This window comes from Pteropus medius, unplaced genomic scaffold, assembly GCF_902729225.1.
Source record: "Pteropus medius unplaced genomic scaffold, Ma_sr-lr_union100, whole genome shotgun sequence".
NCBI lineage: Eukaryota > Metazoa > Chordata > Mammalia > Chiroptera > Pteropodidae > Pteropus > Pteropus medius.
In genome coordinates this window covers 1,443,276-1,459,557 of record NW_024355205.1, presented here as the reverse complement: position 1 = coordinate 1,459,557, position 16,282 = coordinate 1,443,276, and the positions used below count along the sequence as shown (strand labels likewise).

General features: G+C 35.2%; 1 protein-coding gene across 2 annotated transcripts; it reads left to right on the top strand.

The window, feature by feature from the left end:
* Window positions 1-658: 658 nt before the first annotated feature.
* On the top strand, window positions 659-15,718 carry RNF182 (ring finger protein 182). 2 transcript variants are annotated; one of them, XM_039857715.1, is made up of 2 exons: window positions 659-721; window positions 14,749-15,718. In XM_039857715.1, the coding sequence occupies exon 2, from the start codon at window positions 14,960-14,962 to the stop codon at window positions 15,698-15,700; it is 741 nt and encodes a 246-aa protein (XP_039713649.1). In that variant the 5' UTR covers window positions 659-721; window positions 14,749-14,959; the 3' UTR covers window positions 15,701-15,718. The 2 variants fall into 2 exon arrangements, with proteins under 2 accessions (XP_039713649.1, XP_039713650.1); XM_039857716.1 differs by lacking the exon at window positions 659-721 and adding an exon at window positions 10,737-10,875.
* The last annotated feature ends 564 nt before the right edge of the window (window positions 15,719-16,282 follow it).

Sequence of the window (16,282 nt, the reverse complement as noted above, 5' to 3'; positions counted from 1 at the left end):
TTATTAAACTTTGGCAAAGGGAAATTATGGAGAAAGGAATTAATATCAAAGAGATTTGTCTAATGAAAAAGTACTCAGTCACTTTTAATAGTATAATTTGCAGCCTGTATTTCTATTTACCCTTGATCTTTTAAAATTGTATCTTTGTTTGCCTCTTCCAAGTAAAAAGTAAGATACCAAGCAAATGATATAAACTTATAAGACCTATACATTATCTGTCAATGCCCCATAGAGATAGAAAAAACAAGAAAAAATAATGAAATTTCCTTTTCAGATCATTAGGTAGTGGAGATTATTACAATTTGCAAAATTGATAGATTATGCTCAACTTGGTCTGTGCTCTATCTATGGACAGAAAACCTGTGTACCATTTCATACTGTGTTCAATGCATATTTTTATATCCAGAACCAGTTTAGAATGCTGAAGTACTTAAAAAATATCAATAAGTACATTATTTCTAAAAACATCCATATAGTGCTTATTTATGAAAATATTTATACCTACATGATTTCATTGAATCCTCACAACAACCTTGTGAGGAAGGTGTTATTTCTTAGTCGAAGAGCATATTACTGTTGATGTCAGAGCTGGGTCCCAAATTTAGGTCTCCTGATTCCAGATCCTATGTGCTTCTATTTCAGACTGCCTGCAAGTGATGGTCATGCTCCTGGCTGCACATCCGGGGTCCTGAGGTTGCAGATGTGAATGACTAAACATAGGGTGAGGAGTACCTGTTTTTCTTTCCTCATTGTTGGGCATTCATTGGTTTAAAGCTGCTGGCAAACAATGCATGATAAATCTCTTCTCTATATGTGTAAATAGTGGCCTCTCATCCAAAATTAGTAGCCTAGAATTCTAGATCATTAACTTGGCTGTATTCTAATAAATAGATAATGATTCACCATCAAATTAAATTGCTTGGTCTTGGAGGAGTGGTAAAGAGTTTTAATCTCAAGGGAAGTTTGCTAGAAGGTGCTCAATATGCTACCAAGTAACCATTAAGGGTTATTGGTGTTATAGCTTAAATTCATTTAGCGTCAGCTGTTGATTCTTCAAGAATGAATAGCTTGGCACCTGTTGAGCCTACTCTTTTAGAGTTTTCTAAGTTAGACCCTTTTATAATAGCAAGAAGGATTGTTTTCAGTGAAAAGGCATAGCAAAAACCTCAATTCTGAGCACACTATATACTAAACTACAAATATTGTTAGTGTTCCCTAAGGGAGAACTATGGTAGTTGGAACTGAAACCAGTATATTATTGCTGATTAGTAATTATTAACAGTAATGTGAGTCTTTCATACTCTAACTGGAAGCCAACTTACAAATCTCTAGATAGAAAAACTGGACTTTCTTGAGGGTATCAGTCACATGTATGGTTTAAATTTAATTTGAAACTCAAGTATCATAAATACTGAGATTTGGAGCATAGAGTTTTATGAATGAGAGACTTGACATTAGAAAGATGGCAAGCATGTATCATTTATCAATAGCCAAGCTTAAAAAGAATGTTCTACCTTGATTATTCACAAAGAAGAATAGGGCTGTAAGTGCCAGAATCTCTCATCTATTTGGGGGATAGAGCAACTAGTCGAAGAACTTAGGCTGTTATAAAAACTGGTGATCAAGAGTTGAAAATGTTTGAAGAATGGTGTTTCATTTTGCACAAAAAGAAATTAAAAAGTAAGTCTTTAGCACCTTCTCTAAAAACAGGAACCATAGATAATGAAAATGACAGTTCCTTAATTTGTATCAGGTTTTTTTTTTTTTTGTTAGAAAGCCCTTTAAAATATGTTGTCCCGTCATGTAGAGAGCAATATTAATAATGTTTATTTTCCAGAATGGGAATTGGATTCAGGAAATAAGAATTGAAACTTGGCAGTTGTTGCTGTTTCATAAGGGGAAAATATAATCTGTCCCGTTAATGCCTAGTTAAAATGGTTGATGGACTCTGTGAGCATGAATCAGGCAAAATGAAACCTGTATGAGAAATAATTTGAAGAAACTAAACTCACCCTGAGATGTATAAATTAATTTATATGAACAGTGGACACAGGATAGAGCCCTGGACAGGTAAAAAAGTAGGATTACAGTGACAGCTTAATTTTGAAATCCCTTTTTCCTGACTTCTTATGTAATTTTAGAAAAAATACTTAACCTTCTATGGGCATTTACACATCTGTTAAATGAGAGTTATATTACCTTTCAGTATTGTGAAGTTATACAGTATTTCTAAAAATTTTGAGCTACTTAGAGGCGCTCTCTTAAGTAACAGACATTATTGTAATAGAAATGATAAAAATTTATATTCAGAAGAATATACAGATATTATATTTTGACCAAGAATTTTCTAACACAAACAAAAATTGCAAGAACTGTAGTTAGGCAGCTTTGAAGTACGTAAGAAAGTCTTCTAGGTAGGAATGATAGCCATTGATAAATGAAGAAAATAATTTCTTTGGACAGAGATGAGTTTTAGATTAGTTTGGAAAGGGATAGTTTAACCTGATATGTTCATAATCTATTATTACAAAACAAATCACCTTAAACTTAGTGGCTTAAAAAAACAGCCATTTTATTTGCTCATGATTCAGTGGATCAGCATTTTTTGCTGGGCCTAGTAGGAATGATTCTTTCCTGGTCTCTTTTGAGGTCATTCATTCAAATGGTTGTAGTCACTTGGAGGTTCAGCCAAGGCTGATCAGTCTGTGGTGGTCTCACATGACTTGGGTTGGTGCTGATGTTTGTCTGGGCTTCTGTCCCTTGTCATCATCAGGGAAACTAGCCTGGACTTCTTCACATGGGGTCCAAGAAGGCAGGAGCAGAATTTGCGAGACACCCCAAAGTGAGGGTTCAGAACTCGCACAGAGTCACTGCAACTTTATTTTATTAGTCAAAACAAGTCATAACTCCAGCCTAGATTTAAGAGATGGGGAAGCAGATTCTTTTGCTTGTTGATGGGATGAATAGAAAGTCACATTTCAAAGTCTGTACAGAACTGTGGAGAATTATTGTAGCCATTTGCAAATAACCTAGTACACATGATAGGGGAAGACAAAGGATATTTAGGTAAAATAGTCTACTAACAAATTTAAAATTGAAATAGAAGAGTTATATCATGAAAAGCTGAGGTAGAAGACCCAAAACAGCCTAAGTTTTACAAAGTATGTATGAGTGTTTTTGAAATAGAAAAATATGAAGTCTTATCTAACAACTTTTGATATAACTTGTATGTGCTAATACAACTCTCTAAATTACAATGTAAAACTTGAAAGGTATTATTTAGGAAAGAGAGCCAAGGGAAAAGTTAAGGGATTCTTGTATCCTTGCATGTCAGGTTTATAGATTGTTGGGGTCAGTTTGCTATAAAAGAAGAAAAACAAAGAATATACAGAAGGGAGAATTTTAAAAAAACGAATTTCGAAAATAGTTATGAACTTAGGGATGAGTGTATTTGATAAATATCTTTATGTAATAGTCACTGAAAATGATTAGGACTGCCAGTACTTTCCCCAAATTAACCTTTCCCCCACAAATTCCCACCTTTCCCATCTGGTAAATATTTGAAAAAACAATATCTAGGAATTATAGTTGTTGTGCATTCTGGGATACAGCAGGGTAAAGTGGTTCACTATCCTGCCATTGTCAATTCTGCTCTGTTCTGCTTCTGCCGACCCAAACCACTTCTGGAGCCAACAGCTCCCTGGGTACAGGCGAAGCCTAGAGTTCTGTAGAAGTTGAGGGTGAGGGGAACAGCTGGAGGCCCTCTCCTGGGCTGGGCTGGCACTGAAGACTGGCATCTGCCAAGTCCTGGGGGAGGATCCAAAGACATTTGGTACTACAAAGAGCTTGATCTATAGCAGTTGGGGGACTCTGGGATGATAATTAAAAATCGCTGTTACCCCAGTGTATGTGCATGAATGAGTGCATGTGTGTGCATGTGTGCACACATCCTATAAGAGACCAAGGAGAAGATGAAGACTTGGGCTGAGTTCTCCTTGTCTTGGAGGTGGGAGAGTGTGAGGAGACTGGAGCAGAAAGTCTTCCCTCCTGGTGCCTTCCTGCTAGATCACAGCCACAGAAACCACAACTCACAAGACTACAGTCACATGGACCCTCCAACAATTAGACCTGAACCCCAGTGATATAACAAAGAGGAATAATGGCACCATAGCCAAAGAGAAGACAGTCTCTGAGAAAAGATAGAACACATGGTTAATGTGATAAAACAGCAGCTGGAGACAGATGACAGTCTGACAAAAAATAGTCAGGCACATAAGGGGATTTAAGTGTGGCACAAAAGGCTTCCTAGAGATAAAATGTGTGATTTTCTAATCAAACATTTCAGTAAATGACTTGAAGGAGATAATGGTCATTCCTGAGACTCGACTTAGTAGCTTGGTTGGTCAAATGGAAGAATCTGGAAGCATAGAACAAAAATATAAAAGGATGGAATGCACAAGAGAAAATAGATCTAGAACATATAATATGTAAGTAACCAGTAGGAGAAAAAGGAACAGATGGAGAAAAGGCAATAATTAATATAAAAAAAACCAACAACAAATTTTCTGAGCTTAAAAATCAAGACTTGAGTCTATAAATTTAAACGGTTCACCATGTTCCAGGCAAAATTTATGAAAAAAGCCATCTCCGTATATATTGAAGAGCTCTCAAACTCTTAAGAATAAAAAGCAAAATCTTAGAAGCTTCCTCGCAGAGAGAACAAATTCACTACCATTAAGAAGTATCAGAGTAGCAGCAGATTTCTCATCTGTGACACAGGAAGCTAGAGACAGTGGATTAACTTCTATAGACCATGGAGACAAAAAGCCAGCAGCCTGAAAATCAGCTGCCACGTCCCTGTCAGAGTAAAAGAAATTTACTGTTATGCAAGAAGTCAGAGATGTCATCACCTATTTTCTTAAAAAAATACTCAAGAAAAGAGTATCAAACTAAAAGCATCGAAACAAAAAATTAAGATGAGGTGAAATAATAGCAGGCAAAAATGTTCTAAAGTAATTTAATTAACTCAAGTGAAAAGGAAAGAATATGTTCAACTATAACAGCCTTTATATTAAATGTGAATGAACTGAAATTTCCTATTAAAATTTAATGTTGGACTGAGTTGAAAAGTAAAACTCAGATATACGGTGTCTAGAAGAAACACTTGAAATAGTGATGAAAGTTGAAAATAAAAGGATGGACAAAGATCCCAGGCAAATGCAGAGAGTCAGGAGAACTAGTAATATTGGTTTTAGACAGGCAGTATTTAAGTTAAAGGCATAAATAGGATAAGGAAAGACATTATGTAATGATTTTAAAAAGGCACAGTTTATGAAGAAGATAAACTTGTGTATATAAAATAACATAGCCACTAAATCTGTAAAGCAAAAGTATTAGAAATACAAATACAATTATGATGAGACACTTTAATAAACCTCTCTCGCATGTCTCAAACTGTCTTAATTTTGTACAGACCCCTAAGGTAGGGAAATTGAATAAATGAAAAAGTTAGATTTAGTAAATATGCTAGAACATTATATCCCTTGAATACAGAATATTCTTTCCTGGATTTCTAACAAAACTTGATCATATACTGAACCACAAAGAAGACCTTAACAAATTCAAAGGAAGAGAGATTTTTATAGATCTTGTTCTCTGATCATAATCCAGTAATGTTAGAAATAAGTAACAGAAGGTAATAAAGAGAAACTTTATTATTTTGAAACTTAAAAACACTCTTTAAACTTTTGTATTAAAGGAGAAAACAAAAATCAATTTATAAGGTATCTGGAGATCAACAAAAGGAGCACAATTTATTCTAAAAAACTATGAGATAGAGTGAAAGGTATAGTGGAAACTTTACAACTTTTACATTTTTTATTATTTATTAATAAAGACAGTATACCCTATGAAATGAGAAATAAGAATGACAAAACAAGCTAAACTAAAATACATTAGAAAGAGGAAATAATAAAGATAAAAGCTGAAGTTAACGAAACAAAAATTATAGAAAGGATAAATATAATAGGTGGTTATTTGAAACAATAAAATAGATATCAGATTTATGTGTCTGATTGGAAAACTCGTAAAGAGTAAAAAATTTACAAGACTAGAAATGAGAAAAAGGACATAATCAGAAATGTTGGAGTGATTCAAAGAAGATAACAAAGGTAACTGCATTCAACTCTATGGCAAAGAATTTGAAAAAAACAGAAAGAAATGGATTATTTCCTTGTCAAATATAATGTCCAAATTTGACTCAGGAAGAAGTTGAGAAATTTGCATAAGACATTACCATGAAAGTGATTGGAAAAGTGATTAAAGATCTACCACTTAAAAAGGTAATGGAATCATACAGAGTTACAGCTGAGTTTTATGTAACCTTTAAAAAGCAAATAATTGTACTATTATTTAAACTTTCAGAAGATTATGAAAAGCTCCTTATTCATTTATAAAATTAAACATACATTTTAACTACGAAACCCAATAGAGTACAAAACAAGTCTGGAGACTTATTTAATGTTGAATATAGATGTAAAACTTCTAAATAAAATATTAACAGGTAGAACCCATCAGTGTATATGAGGATGCAACTATGACCAGGTAGGGTTTATTCTAAGAATACAAGAGTGGAAACCTATCAGTGCAGTCTTTCACATGATCAAATTAAAGATAGAAAACCATATGACCACATGAATAGATGCTGAAAAAGAATTTAATAAATGTATAGACATTACTAATAAAAAGTATAAATTAAGAACAAAAAGAATGGATAGAAACCATTTTAATATAATGGACCATTTACCAAAACCAACAATAAGTATCATTCTAAACAGCAAAACAATAAAATTACAATGTCAGGAACTAATCAGCTTTACTATCACTATGCATTCAATCATTTAACAAGTATTTTTTAGTACCTATTTTGGGCCACAGTAGTGTTAAATGTTCTGAGGAATGAACAAAGAAGAAAAAACTATGATTCATGGAGCTTGTATTTTTGTGGGAATTGTTATTTAACATTGTCTCAGAGTTTCTGGTGAAATCGTTGGAACAAGAAAAATGAAATAACTGGAATAAATATTGAAAAAGACAGGCTTACACTATCTTTTTCCTAATAATTTGATTGTATACCTTGCAAATCCAAGATACGTAGTAAAACTTATTAGAATGAATAAGAGAATTTGGTAAGTTGCTGAATTCAAAATAAATAAAATTCTCCCCCACCCCGGTCCCCAATAATAGCAATAGGCCTTTAGAATGAAAAGTGGGAAAAATTAGAATAGTGAAAAAAACATAAAAATACTAATGAATAAGTTTAAAAGAAAGGCATGAAACGTGGAGAAAATAAAAATGTCTTATCGAAGAACATAAAGCAAGATTTGAACAAAGGAGAGGCATACCATGTTCTTGGAATGAAGTATTATACATTTGATGCAGTTTCAATTCCAATCTCAAAAATTGTTTTCAATTTGATAAAATGATCTGAAAGTTTATAATAGAAGGTTAAGTGCCACTAATAGTTGGGAAAAGAATTCCTTCACACCCTCTAAACCACTGGAATGTAAATTCCAAAAGGAAAGGGATTTTGCTCAGTGTTGAATCTTCAGCACCTATAACCGTATCTGGAACCCAGTAGACACTTAATAGTTGAATGAATAAATAAAAAAAGACTACTGAGGGGAAACTTAACCAGTTATCAGAATATACTGAAAAGCCATAGTATTCAAATTATTATGGTCGAGGCAGATGGCTAGACAAATTGATCAGTGGAATACAATAGAAAATTTGAAGTAGATTTCAGAATGCATGAGAATTTAACATATGACAAAGGTTATATTTTAATCAGCAAATAATGGATTCTTTAACAAATGGAATTGACATGGATGGATTTTGACCTGGAAGAAAATAAAATTAGAATCCTATCTTATACCATACGTAAAAATGAAAAATAAAGCAAGACAAATTTTGTAAGAAAATAACTACATGTACAATATTAAGAACAGTATTAACTAAGTTTAGAGACTTAAAAGCTACAAGAGAAAACATAAACATTAGACTGTACAGAAGTAAATATTTTGTATTTCAAAGGATATTAAGAAAAGCCAATAAATAGTAAATTTTGGAGAAGTGATTGCAAAACTGAAGACAGAGTTTAATATCTGTAATGACAAAGAACATTTACAAATTGACTAGAAAGGCCCAGCAATCCAACAGAAAAAAAAAATATATATATGAAGATGTAGTTTAGAGAAGAGCGAATGCAGAAGGCCAACAAATAAGATACTCAGAACTCAAATGATGATCTATCACTCCTCAAGCTGGCAAATTTGAAAGTTCAGGAACATCATTGTTGTTAGGCAAAAAGAGTACTCATATTACTGGTTGTAGTATGTGTTATAGTCTTTTAGAAAGCAATCTGGCTACATATCTTAGAAGTAATATCTGTATGACTAAGGAATTCCACTCCCTTTGCTCTTAAAGCAATAAAAACACCTGTATGTAAAGATGTGTATTGCAGGTTGTTTTCTGCAGTAGTGTGATGGGGAAAAAATGGACATAAATGAATGCTTACCAGGAAAGGAATGGTTGGCTCTATTACAATACATCCAGATGAGGAAATATTTTGCAGCTGTTTAGAAAGGAATTTAGGGCTGTATCAATTGAATTGAGAGACTTTTATGAGGCACTATTGAATGAGAAAAGCCAAGATGCAGAAAACTGGGTATAATATAGTAGTTAGAAAAAAAAAAATCGGAAAAAATATGCGTATGTCTTTACAATTATATATACAAGGATCAATATATGTACATGAAAATATATATGGAAGAAAATATACCAGGTAGTTAATATGGGTTACTGGGGGTAAAGGGGTGGCATTCAGGTTGATATGAATGGAGGGAAGTGAAGAGGAGAATTTAACCAAATAAAAAAGAACATACACACACAGAGAAACTACTAATAGATAAACAACAATATGTATGATGACTTTTGTATATATGTGCAAATTTGTATATATATATATATGTGTATATATATAAAAATTTGCATGTATATGGGCACATGCGTGTGCACACATACATGTGCAAGTGAAATTTTCAAAGTAAAGAATTCCTATTGGCTCTGAGTTGTTTTATTCAATTATTTATTTATAATTTATGGAGTACTGTACTAAGTAGGAACCTAGATCTAAAGCCACAGTAAATTCTCACAGTCAAATATAGCATGGTAATTGTATCATGGCTCTCTTTGTGTTGTAAGTAGCAGAAATCCAACCAAAAAACTAGCAGAAATCCAACCAAAAAACTAGCGTAAGCAAAAAACGGAGATTTATGGGCCATGGGAGCCTTCACATGCAATTAGATTCAGAAACTTGATTCAGCTCTCATCAGATGGTCTGTCTTTTGCTGTTATCTGTATTTCCGTCTCCTGCTTTCCTTTGTTTCTCTTTTTTACATTTGGCTTTATTCTCTCTTATTCTCCCCCTGGATGGCATGGCAGTTCTTTGATATATCTTTTTTTCCGGTTCTGCGCTCCCTCCTCTGGTTTCTGGCATATTTTCTTTTCCTCTAGCTCCAAATAAAAAAAGTCCTAGGAAGGAGCTTTGACAGGCCTGGTTTGAGTCACATGCCCACCTAGACTGATTCTTGTGAGCAGGGGAATAACTGAGTACTACGATTAGCCAGGCCTAGGTCACAAATCTGCACCTTTGGAGTGAAGAGAGCTGCAGTATTGCAATTAGTGCACACAGCCCTACCACAATCACATAATTTGAGTGAATGGGGAATTTCCCCAAAGAAGCAGTGGCAGCTGGGAAGGCAAAGTGTGTTCAAAAGGAGAAAAAAGATCCTAGGTAGACAAGCAACACATGTCCAGTGAGGAGGCACTTTGCTTCAAAATACTGTATAAACCAAGTTTGCATCTTTGGTGTCAAAGGAATTGAGTAGTGGAGGAAGTAGATTTGAGTCAAATAGCACTATGTATTTAGGGCAATGAAAATAGTCTTTTGTCCAATAGCTTAAGTTGATTTATGGGAATTATATTTGGTAATGATCTATTTGTATATTTTTACCCCCAGATGATTTATAAAAGGATCGAAGACTTAAGTGATTAATAAGGAATACTTTCTTCATATATTTGAATATGTGATATACTTTTCTAGGAAGTTGATCCAAAATATCCATCAACAGAACAATCTGGACTGTGAAAATAGCTAAAGTATTTAGCCACGGATTTTTTTAACTTTTTACTGCGAAAGATTACTAGGACAGAAAAATGTCCCCTCAAAGGTGTCTGTTGTCCTAACTTTTATGCTAATCCCTTCCTTTTCTTTAGTTTTACCACCCAAACTTGCATGCCTACTACAGCTTAGTTTTGCCTCTTTTTTTGAGCTTTCTGGAAATGAAATCATACAGTGTGTGCTCTTTAGAGTCTGGTTTCTTTCACTCAACATCAGCATTGCTGTCTGCAATTATGGAAGGAAGATAGGGTAGGAACGGGCTGGAGTGTTTATCTTTTAGGACCAAATAACAACTCCTACTAATCATAACCCTATAAAGTAATAGATTTTAGGTTATTATTTGAGTTCTTTGAGGGATCTTAGAGTCGTAAAGAGACGATTAAGTGTTTTTTGAGAACTCTAGCAGTTGATACCCTGTCTTCCCAAGAGGGAGAGTCACCATGCTGTTTCATGCCATTCCATTTAAGTCTTTAATACATTTTGAGAAACACTGCGCTTGCTGCATTTCCAACAATGCGACCGGAGCTCAAGGCTGTCAGCCAGTCCTGCCCAGAAGTGCCACTCTCAGAGGCGGGACTTGATGAAGGATTTCAAGCTGATGGTATGGATTTGCTAAAATTGGTCTTAGAATTAAAGTAGATGTCTTTTCCATTGTGTATTTGAACATTTAGTATTTTCTTTGTGTTACCAAGCAACATCCTATATGAATTTTTATAAATATGAACATTATGATAACTTAACTCTATATCTTAACATAGTCAAAACTCTGATAGTTTCTGTGAAAAAGGAAAGTATTGTTTCAAATAATAGCTCAACATTGTCTAAGCAAATAATTTATGTTCACTGAATTATAAACTAGAAATTGTAGCAGGCCCAACATAGAACATTCTTGCTCCTGTTCTTATGGTTAGAAGCTTGGTACAGAAAGCATTAATGTGACCGATTATGAAATACTGATAATATAATATATTCTCACATACACATATAAGCCTTTTTAAAATCTTCATTCCCTCCGTCCCAGTTTTATTGTGATAGAATTGACATACAGCATTGTGTAGATTTAAGGTGTACTGCATAATGACTTGACTTACATATATTATTAAACGATTACCACACTAAGTTTAGTTAATATCAGTTGTCTCATAGGTACAAAAAAAATAAAAGGAAAAGGTGTTTTGTCCTTGTGATGAGCACTCATAGGATTTACTCTCTTACCACCTTTCAGGTATATCACATAGCAGTGTTAACTCAGTCATCACGTTGAACATCACGTTTCTGGTACCTGTTTATCTTATAATGGGAAGTTTGTACTTTTTGACCACCTTCACCCAGTTCTTCTTGCACCTTCACCTCTGGTAACCACAACCCACTTAGAACCTTTCTGTGTGTGTGTGTGTGCTGCAGGTGTTTTAGATCTCACATAGAGGAGATACTTGCAAGGATATTCACTCTAGCATAATGAAACTAGAGTCCACCCACATTGTCACAAAATGGGTGATTTCTTATGGCTGAATCAATATTCGTGTGTGTGTGTGTGCGTGTGTGTGTGTGTATTTATCACGACTTCTTTATCCATTTATCCACTGATGGACACTTAGGTTGTTTCTATTTCTTGGCTATTGTAAGTAATGCTGCAGTGAACCTTGGGGTGCAACTATCTCGTTAACATTGTATTTTCATTTCCTTTGGATATATATCCAGAAGTGGGATTGCTGGGTCATATAGTAATTCTGTTTTTAATTTTTTGAGGAGCCTCCATATTGTTTTCCATTTACATTCCCACCATCAGTGCACAATAGTTCCCTTTTCTCCACATCCTCGCCAATACTTGTTATTCCTTGTCTTTTTGATAGTAGCCATTCTAACAGGTGTGAGGTGATACCTCATAGTGGTTTTGATTTTCATTTCCCTTATGATTAGTGATGTTGAGCGCCTTTTCACATACCTGTTTGGACATCCATATATATTCTTTGGAAGAATGTCTATTCAGGTCCTTTGTCTGTTTTAAACTTGGATTATTTGTTGTTGTTGTTGTTTTGCTATTTAGTTGTATAATTTCTTTATATATTTTAGATGTTAACCTCTGATCATCTATATAGTTTGCAAATATTTCTTCCCATCCTAAAGATTATCTTTTTCTTTTGTTGATCAGTTCCTTTAGTGTGTAGAAGCTTTTTAGTTTGATGTTTATTTTTGGTTTTGTTTCTTGTACTTTAGGTGTCATATCCAAAAAAATCATTGCCAAGAACTATATCAAGGAGCTTTTTTTCCTATGTTTTCTTCTAGGAGTTTTATGATTTCCAGTTTTACATTTACGTCTTTAATACATTTTGAGATAATTTTTGTGAGTGGCATAAGATAGTTGTCTACTTTTATTTCACATAGCCTTTTGTTGGTGTTTCTATATGTATACTCTGGCTTTCTATGCTTTTAGATGTAATTTTACTTATTTATTCTCACTAAATATTTTACTCTGTTTTTCTCATGTCTTTATGTATATGTTTACATACTTTTCCTTTTTCACACAACTTTTATACATCAGTCCTCTTGATGGCAATGGAAGCAGTGACCACTGCGAATTCTACCATTACCATCAACTTCAGTATACCCGGAGTTTAGAGGGCATTACGGCTGAGTGGGAAGGCAGCTGCAAAGAGACTCTAACGTGTTTGATTTGGATGGGCCTTTGTCTGTGTGTGGCTACCAAGAGGGCTGAATGAATGGGAGCTGTTTAGTAAGTGGATCACCAGTGACCAGCCCAGGGCTAGGGATCATTCTGTGAAGGCAGCTAGGACTGGGCGTGATGACAGTGATAGAACACCTTCTTGTTCCTTGGTTATCATCCTGAAGGTGTTCATCCTACAGAATAAAAATCCAGCTCTGTAGAGTTGTAAGCAAGATAAAGTCATGTTTTACAATGACGTGGGCACATGTATTCTGAATAGGGTCAAGATCAGGAATGAAGAAAATATTTCAGGCACATGAAGGGAAAAGGGATAGAAGAATTGATGTTTGTATCTGTACATCCTTTTTTGTGTGTGCAAGAGTGGATTTATACAAATTGGCTTATGGTAGCCATTTTGAAATACATGTATTCATTCAGATACAGCAAACTTAATTTTTTAAAGTCTTACCAACATTTTTTGGCTGTCAGAGAGTCTGTTTACTGATTGACTTCCTTTTCCCACCAAGAATATCTTGCCTCTGATATCCGTTATATTACACATTCTTGTATTATATGAAGTCAGTTAAAAAATTAAAGTCATGAATAAAAAGGAAGGTAATATGTAATTTCTGAAATTTCATGATTTCAGAAATTATCCAAGCTTAGCTGCCTTCTGCCTCATCTCTGTTAAGGCATCATGGTCCATGGAAAATTTCAAATTCTAACAGTTTCACTTTCCTTCTCATGACTGTTATGGCAGCCTTCAGCTATTATTGCTTGAGGTGTGCTTGGGAATTCAAATACATTTTGATATTTTCCAAGCAAAATTTAATTTAAGACAAATCTACTACCGAAAAGATCACATATATTAAAGAAAAATAAAATTTATTTGTCGATTTCTCATATTGCTTCTCCCTTCTGACAATTGAGAAACTAACTGCACATGAAAGCAATCTCCAGCCATTTGTCTAAAGCCAGTGATAGCAACTAAAGGCCAGCATTAAGGACTATTGATTGTATTATGCTTTCTGTTCACTGCAGAAAAGAGTTTACATGAAATAAAATAGTTGAGTAGGTGAATGTTGAGTACTTCTTGATAGCGCAGTTCATGTTTGCAACTATGTGCATGTGTTAGCTGTGTTCTCTTTTTTGAGAATTCAACTTCACTTGCTTGTAATGCTTATGTCTGATGTCATAAGCTGTACCTCTTCGTTGAGTGAGTAGATATGGTTGTCAACACTAGTACTGAAACAAAAAGTTTGAAATTGCGTAGTCAAATGATAATCCGTATAACAGATTTTTTACACTGGGAAGGTGAGAACAATTAGCTCTACTTAATATGCTCTCATTTCTATCAAAGTACTTTCTGAAAACACACTGTAAGCATTTATTCTTAAGGTTTCCCATCTTTTGTGTATTCCTATTGAGGGTATTTAGACAACTGGTCTTTATACCAATGACACTTTGAATTAATCTATATCGAATGATAGAATTTGATTACAAATGTATCTTTCTGATATGTGTCCCATTCTATTTTCAAAGAAACTGGAATTTGTTACAAGTTTCAGAGAGAAAATCTCTGTATCTAGCCATACTTACAGTGCTCTGGAGTATATTTGACACCATTAAGGTTCTTAATTCCTTTTTTACTATTATATATGTAGATGGAAAAAGCTAAGCGTGGAGATAACGCTTTTCTGTCCTGGGGCAGAAATGTGTGAAAAGATGAAGGGGATTTAACCTTTTAAGTCTACTGCTTCTAATCGTTGAAGCCCAGAAAATTCCACAAAGCACTTTTCAGTAGAACTCTTCACTATATTAGAATCTCTTTTTTCCTTTGCAGACTCCCCATGTGGCCTTTTTAAATATGCATTTCAGACACAGAGTTATATGGAGAAGGTGAAAATGCCTGGAAGATTTCTGGTTTCTGTCACTACTTTTCCTGCCATTTTGCATCTCTGCCTCATTTGGATGATGTGATATTCAGAGGGACACCTTAATCAAAATTGTTCTTCCACAAGACATCTGGCCAAAGATTGTATACAGAATTCAAGATGGCTAGTCAACTGCCAGAAGACGCCACAGACTCTCAAGTCTCCGATGAGCTTGAATGTAAGATCTGTTATAATCGATACAATCTGAAACAGAGGAAACCCAAAGTGCTGGAGTGTTGTCACAGGGTTTGTGCCAAATGCCTCTACAAGATCATAGACTTTGGGGACTCCACCCAAGGTGTCATCGTCTGTCCTTTCTGTAGATTTGAGACATGCCTGCCAGATGATGAAGTTAGTAGCCTGCCTGATGATAACAACATCCTCGTGAACTTGACTTGTGGAGGCAAAGGCAAGAAATGCCTGCCAGAGAACCCCACTGAGCTGCTGCTGACCCCCAAGAGGCTGGCCTCTCTCGTCAGTCCTTCTCACACTTCTTCCAACTGTTTGGTTATAACTATCATGGAGGTGCAGAGAGAGAGCTCCCCGTCTCTGAGCTCTACTCCTGTGGTAGAATTTTATAGGCCTACAAGTTTCGACTCAGTTACCACTGTGTCGCACAACTGGACTGTATGGAACTGTACCTCCCTGCTATTTCAGACATCCATCCGGGTGTTGGTTTGGTTGCTAGGTTTGCTGTACTTCAGCTCCTTACCCTTAGGGATCTACTTGCTGGTCTCTAAGAAGGTCACCCTCGGGGTCATCTTTGTCAGCCTCGTCCCTTCCAGCCTTGTTATTCTGATGGTGTATGGTTTTTGCCAGTGTGTGTGTCATGAATTTCTAGATTGTATGGCACCTTCTTAATCTATATGCAAACTAAGAAACTTTACACACATTGTCATGTTTCAGGTTAGGTCATTTATCATTTAGTTTCTTTTATAGTCTCAATGATTAGCATTTATAACATCGACAAAGCCATTGGCCATATGTCTGTGATCCGTTTTCCATCAAATGTCAACACAATTGGTTTTCCTGTATGCCGGAAGTACAAATGTTGATTTCTATTTAGGTGTTAACAAAGAAGCAAAAATGTGTAAGCTGAGCCTTCATAGAGCTCTTTGTGTGAGTCTTCCCAGAGAAAGGGCAAGATTTCACTCAGTCCTGCTAGATAGACACAGAGGCAGTGCGGGGTGGTATTAGGCCGCAACAGAGGTCTTTGCAGAAGGTGGGAATGAACTGATTCCTCTTATCATCATCATTGACAGTATACAGTGGGGAGTGGATGGGAGAGGAGATCTATTTCAAGACACATCCATTTGAAAAGTGTGCGCTCCCCCAACAGCGCTGTTGTTGGAGCTCCCCTGAATCTCCTTCATCTGTTTTCTCTACGTTGATGTTGTTCTCTGTGGTCTGCTACTCCGGTTGAGGTCCCTTTGCACATTCTCC

Coding starts and splice junctions, on each gene's coding strand:
- RNF182 (XM_039857715.1), top strand. CDS start 14,960: ATGGCTAGTCAACTGCCAGAAGACGCCACAGACTCTCAAGTCTCCGAT.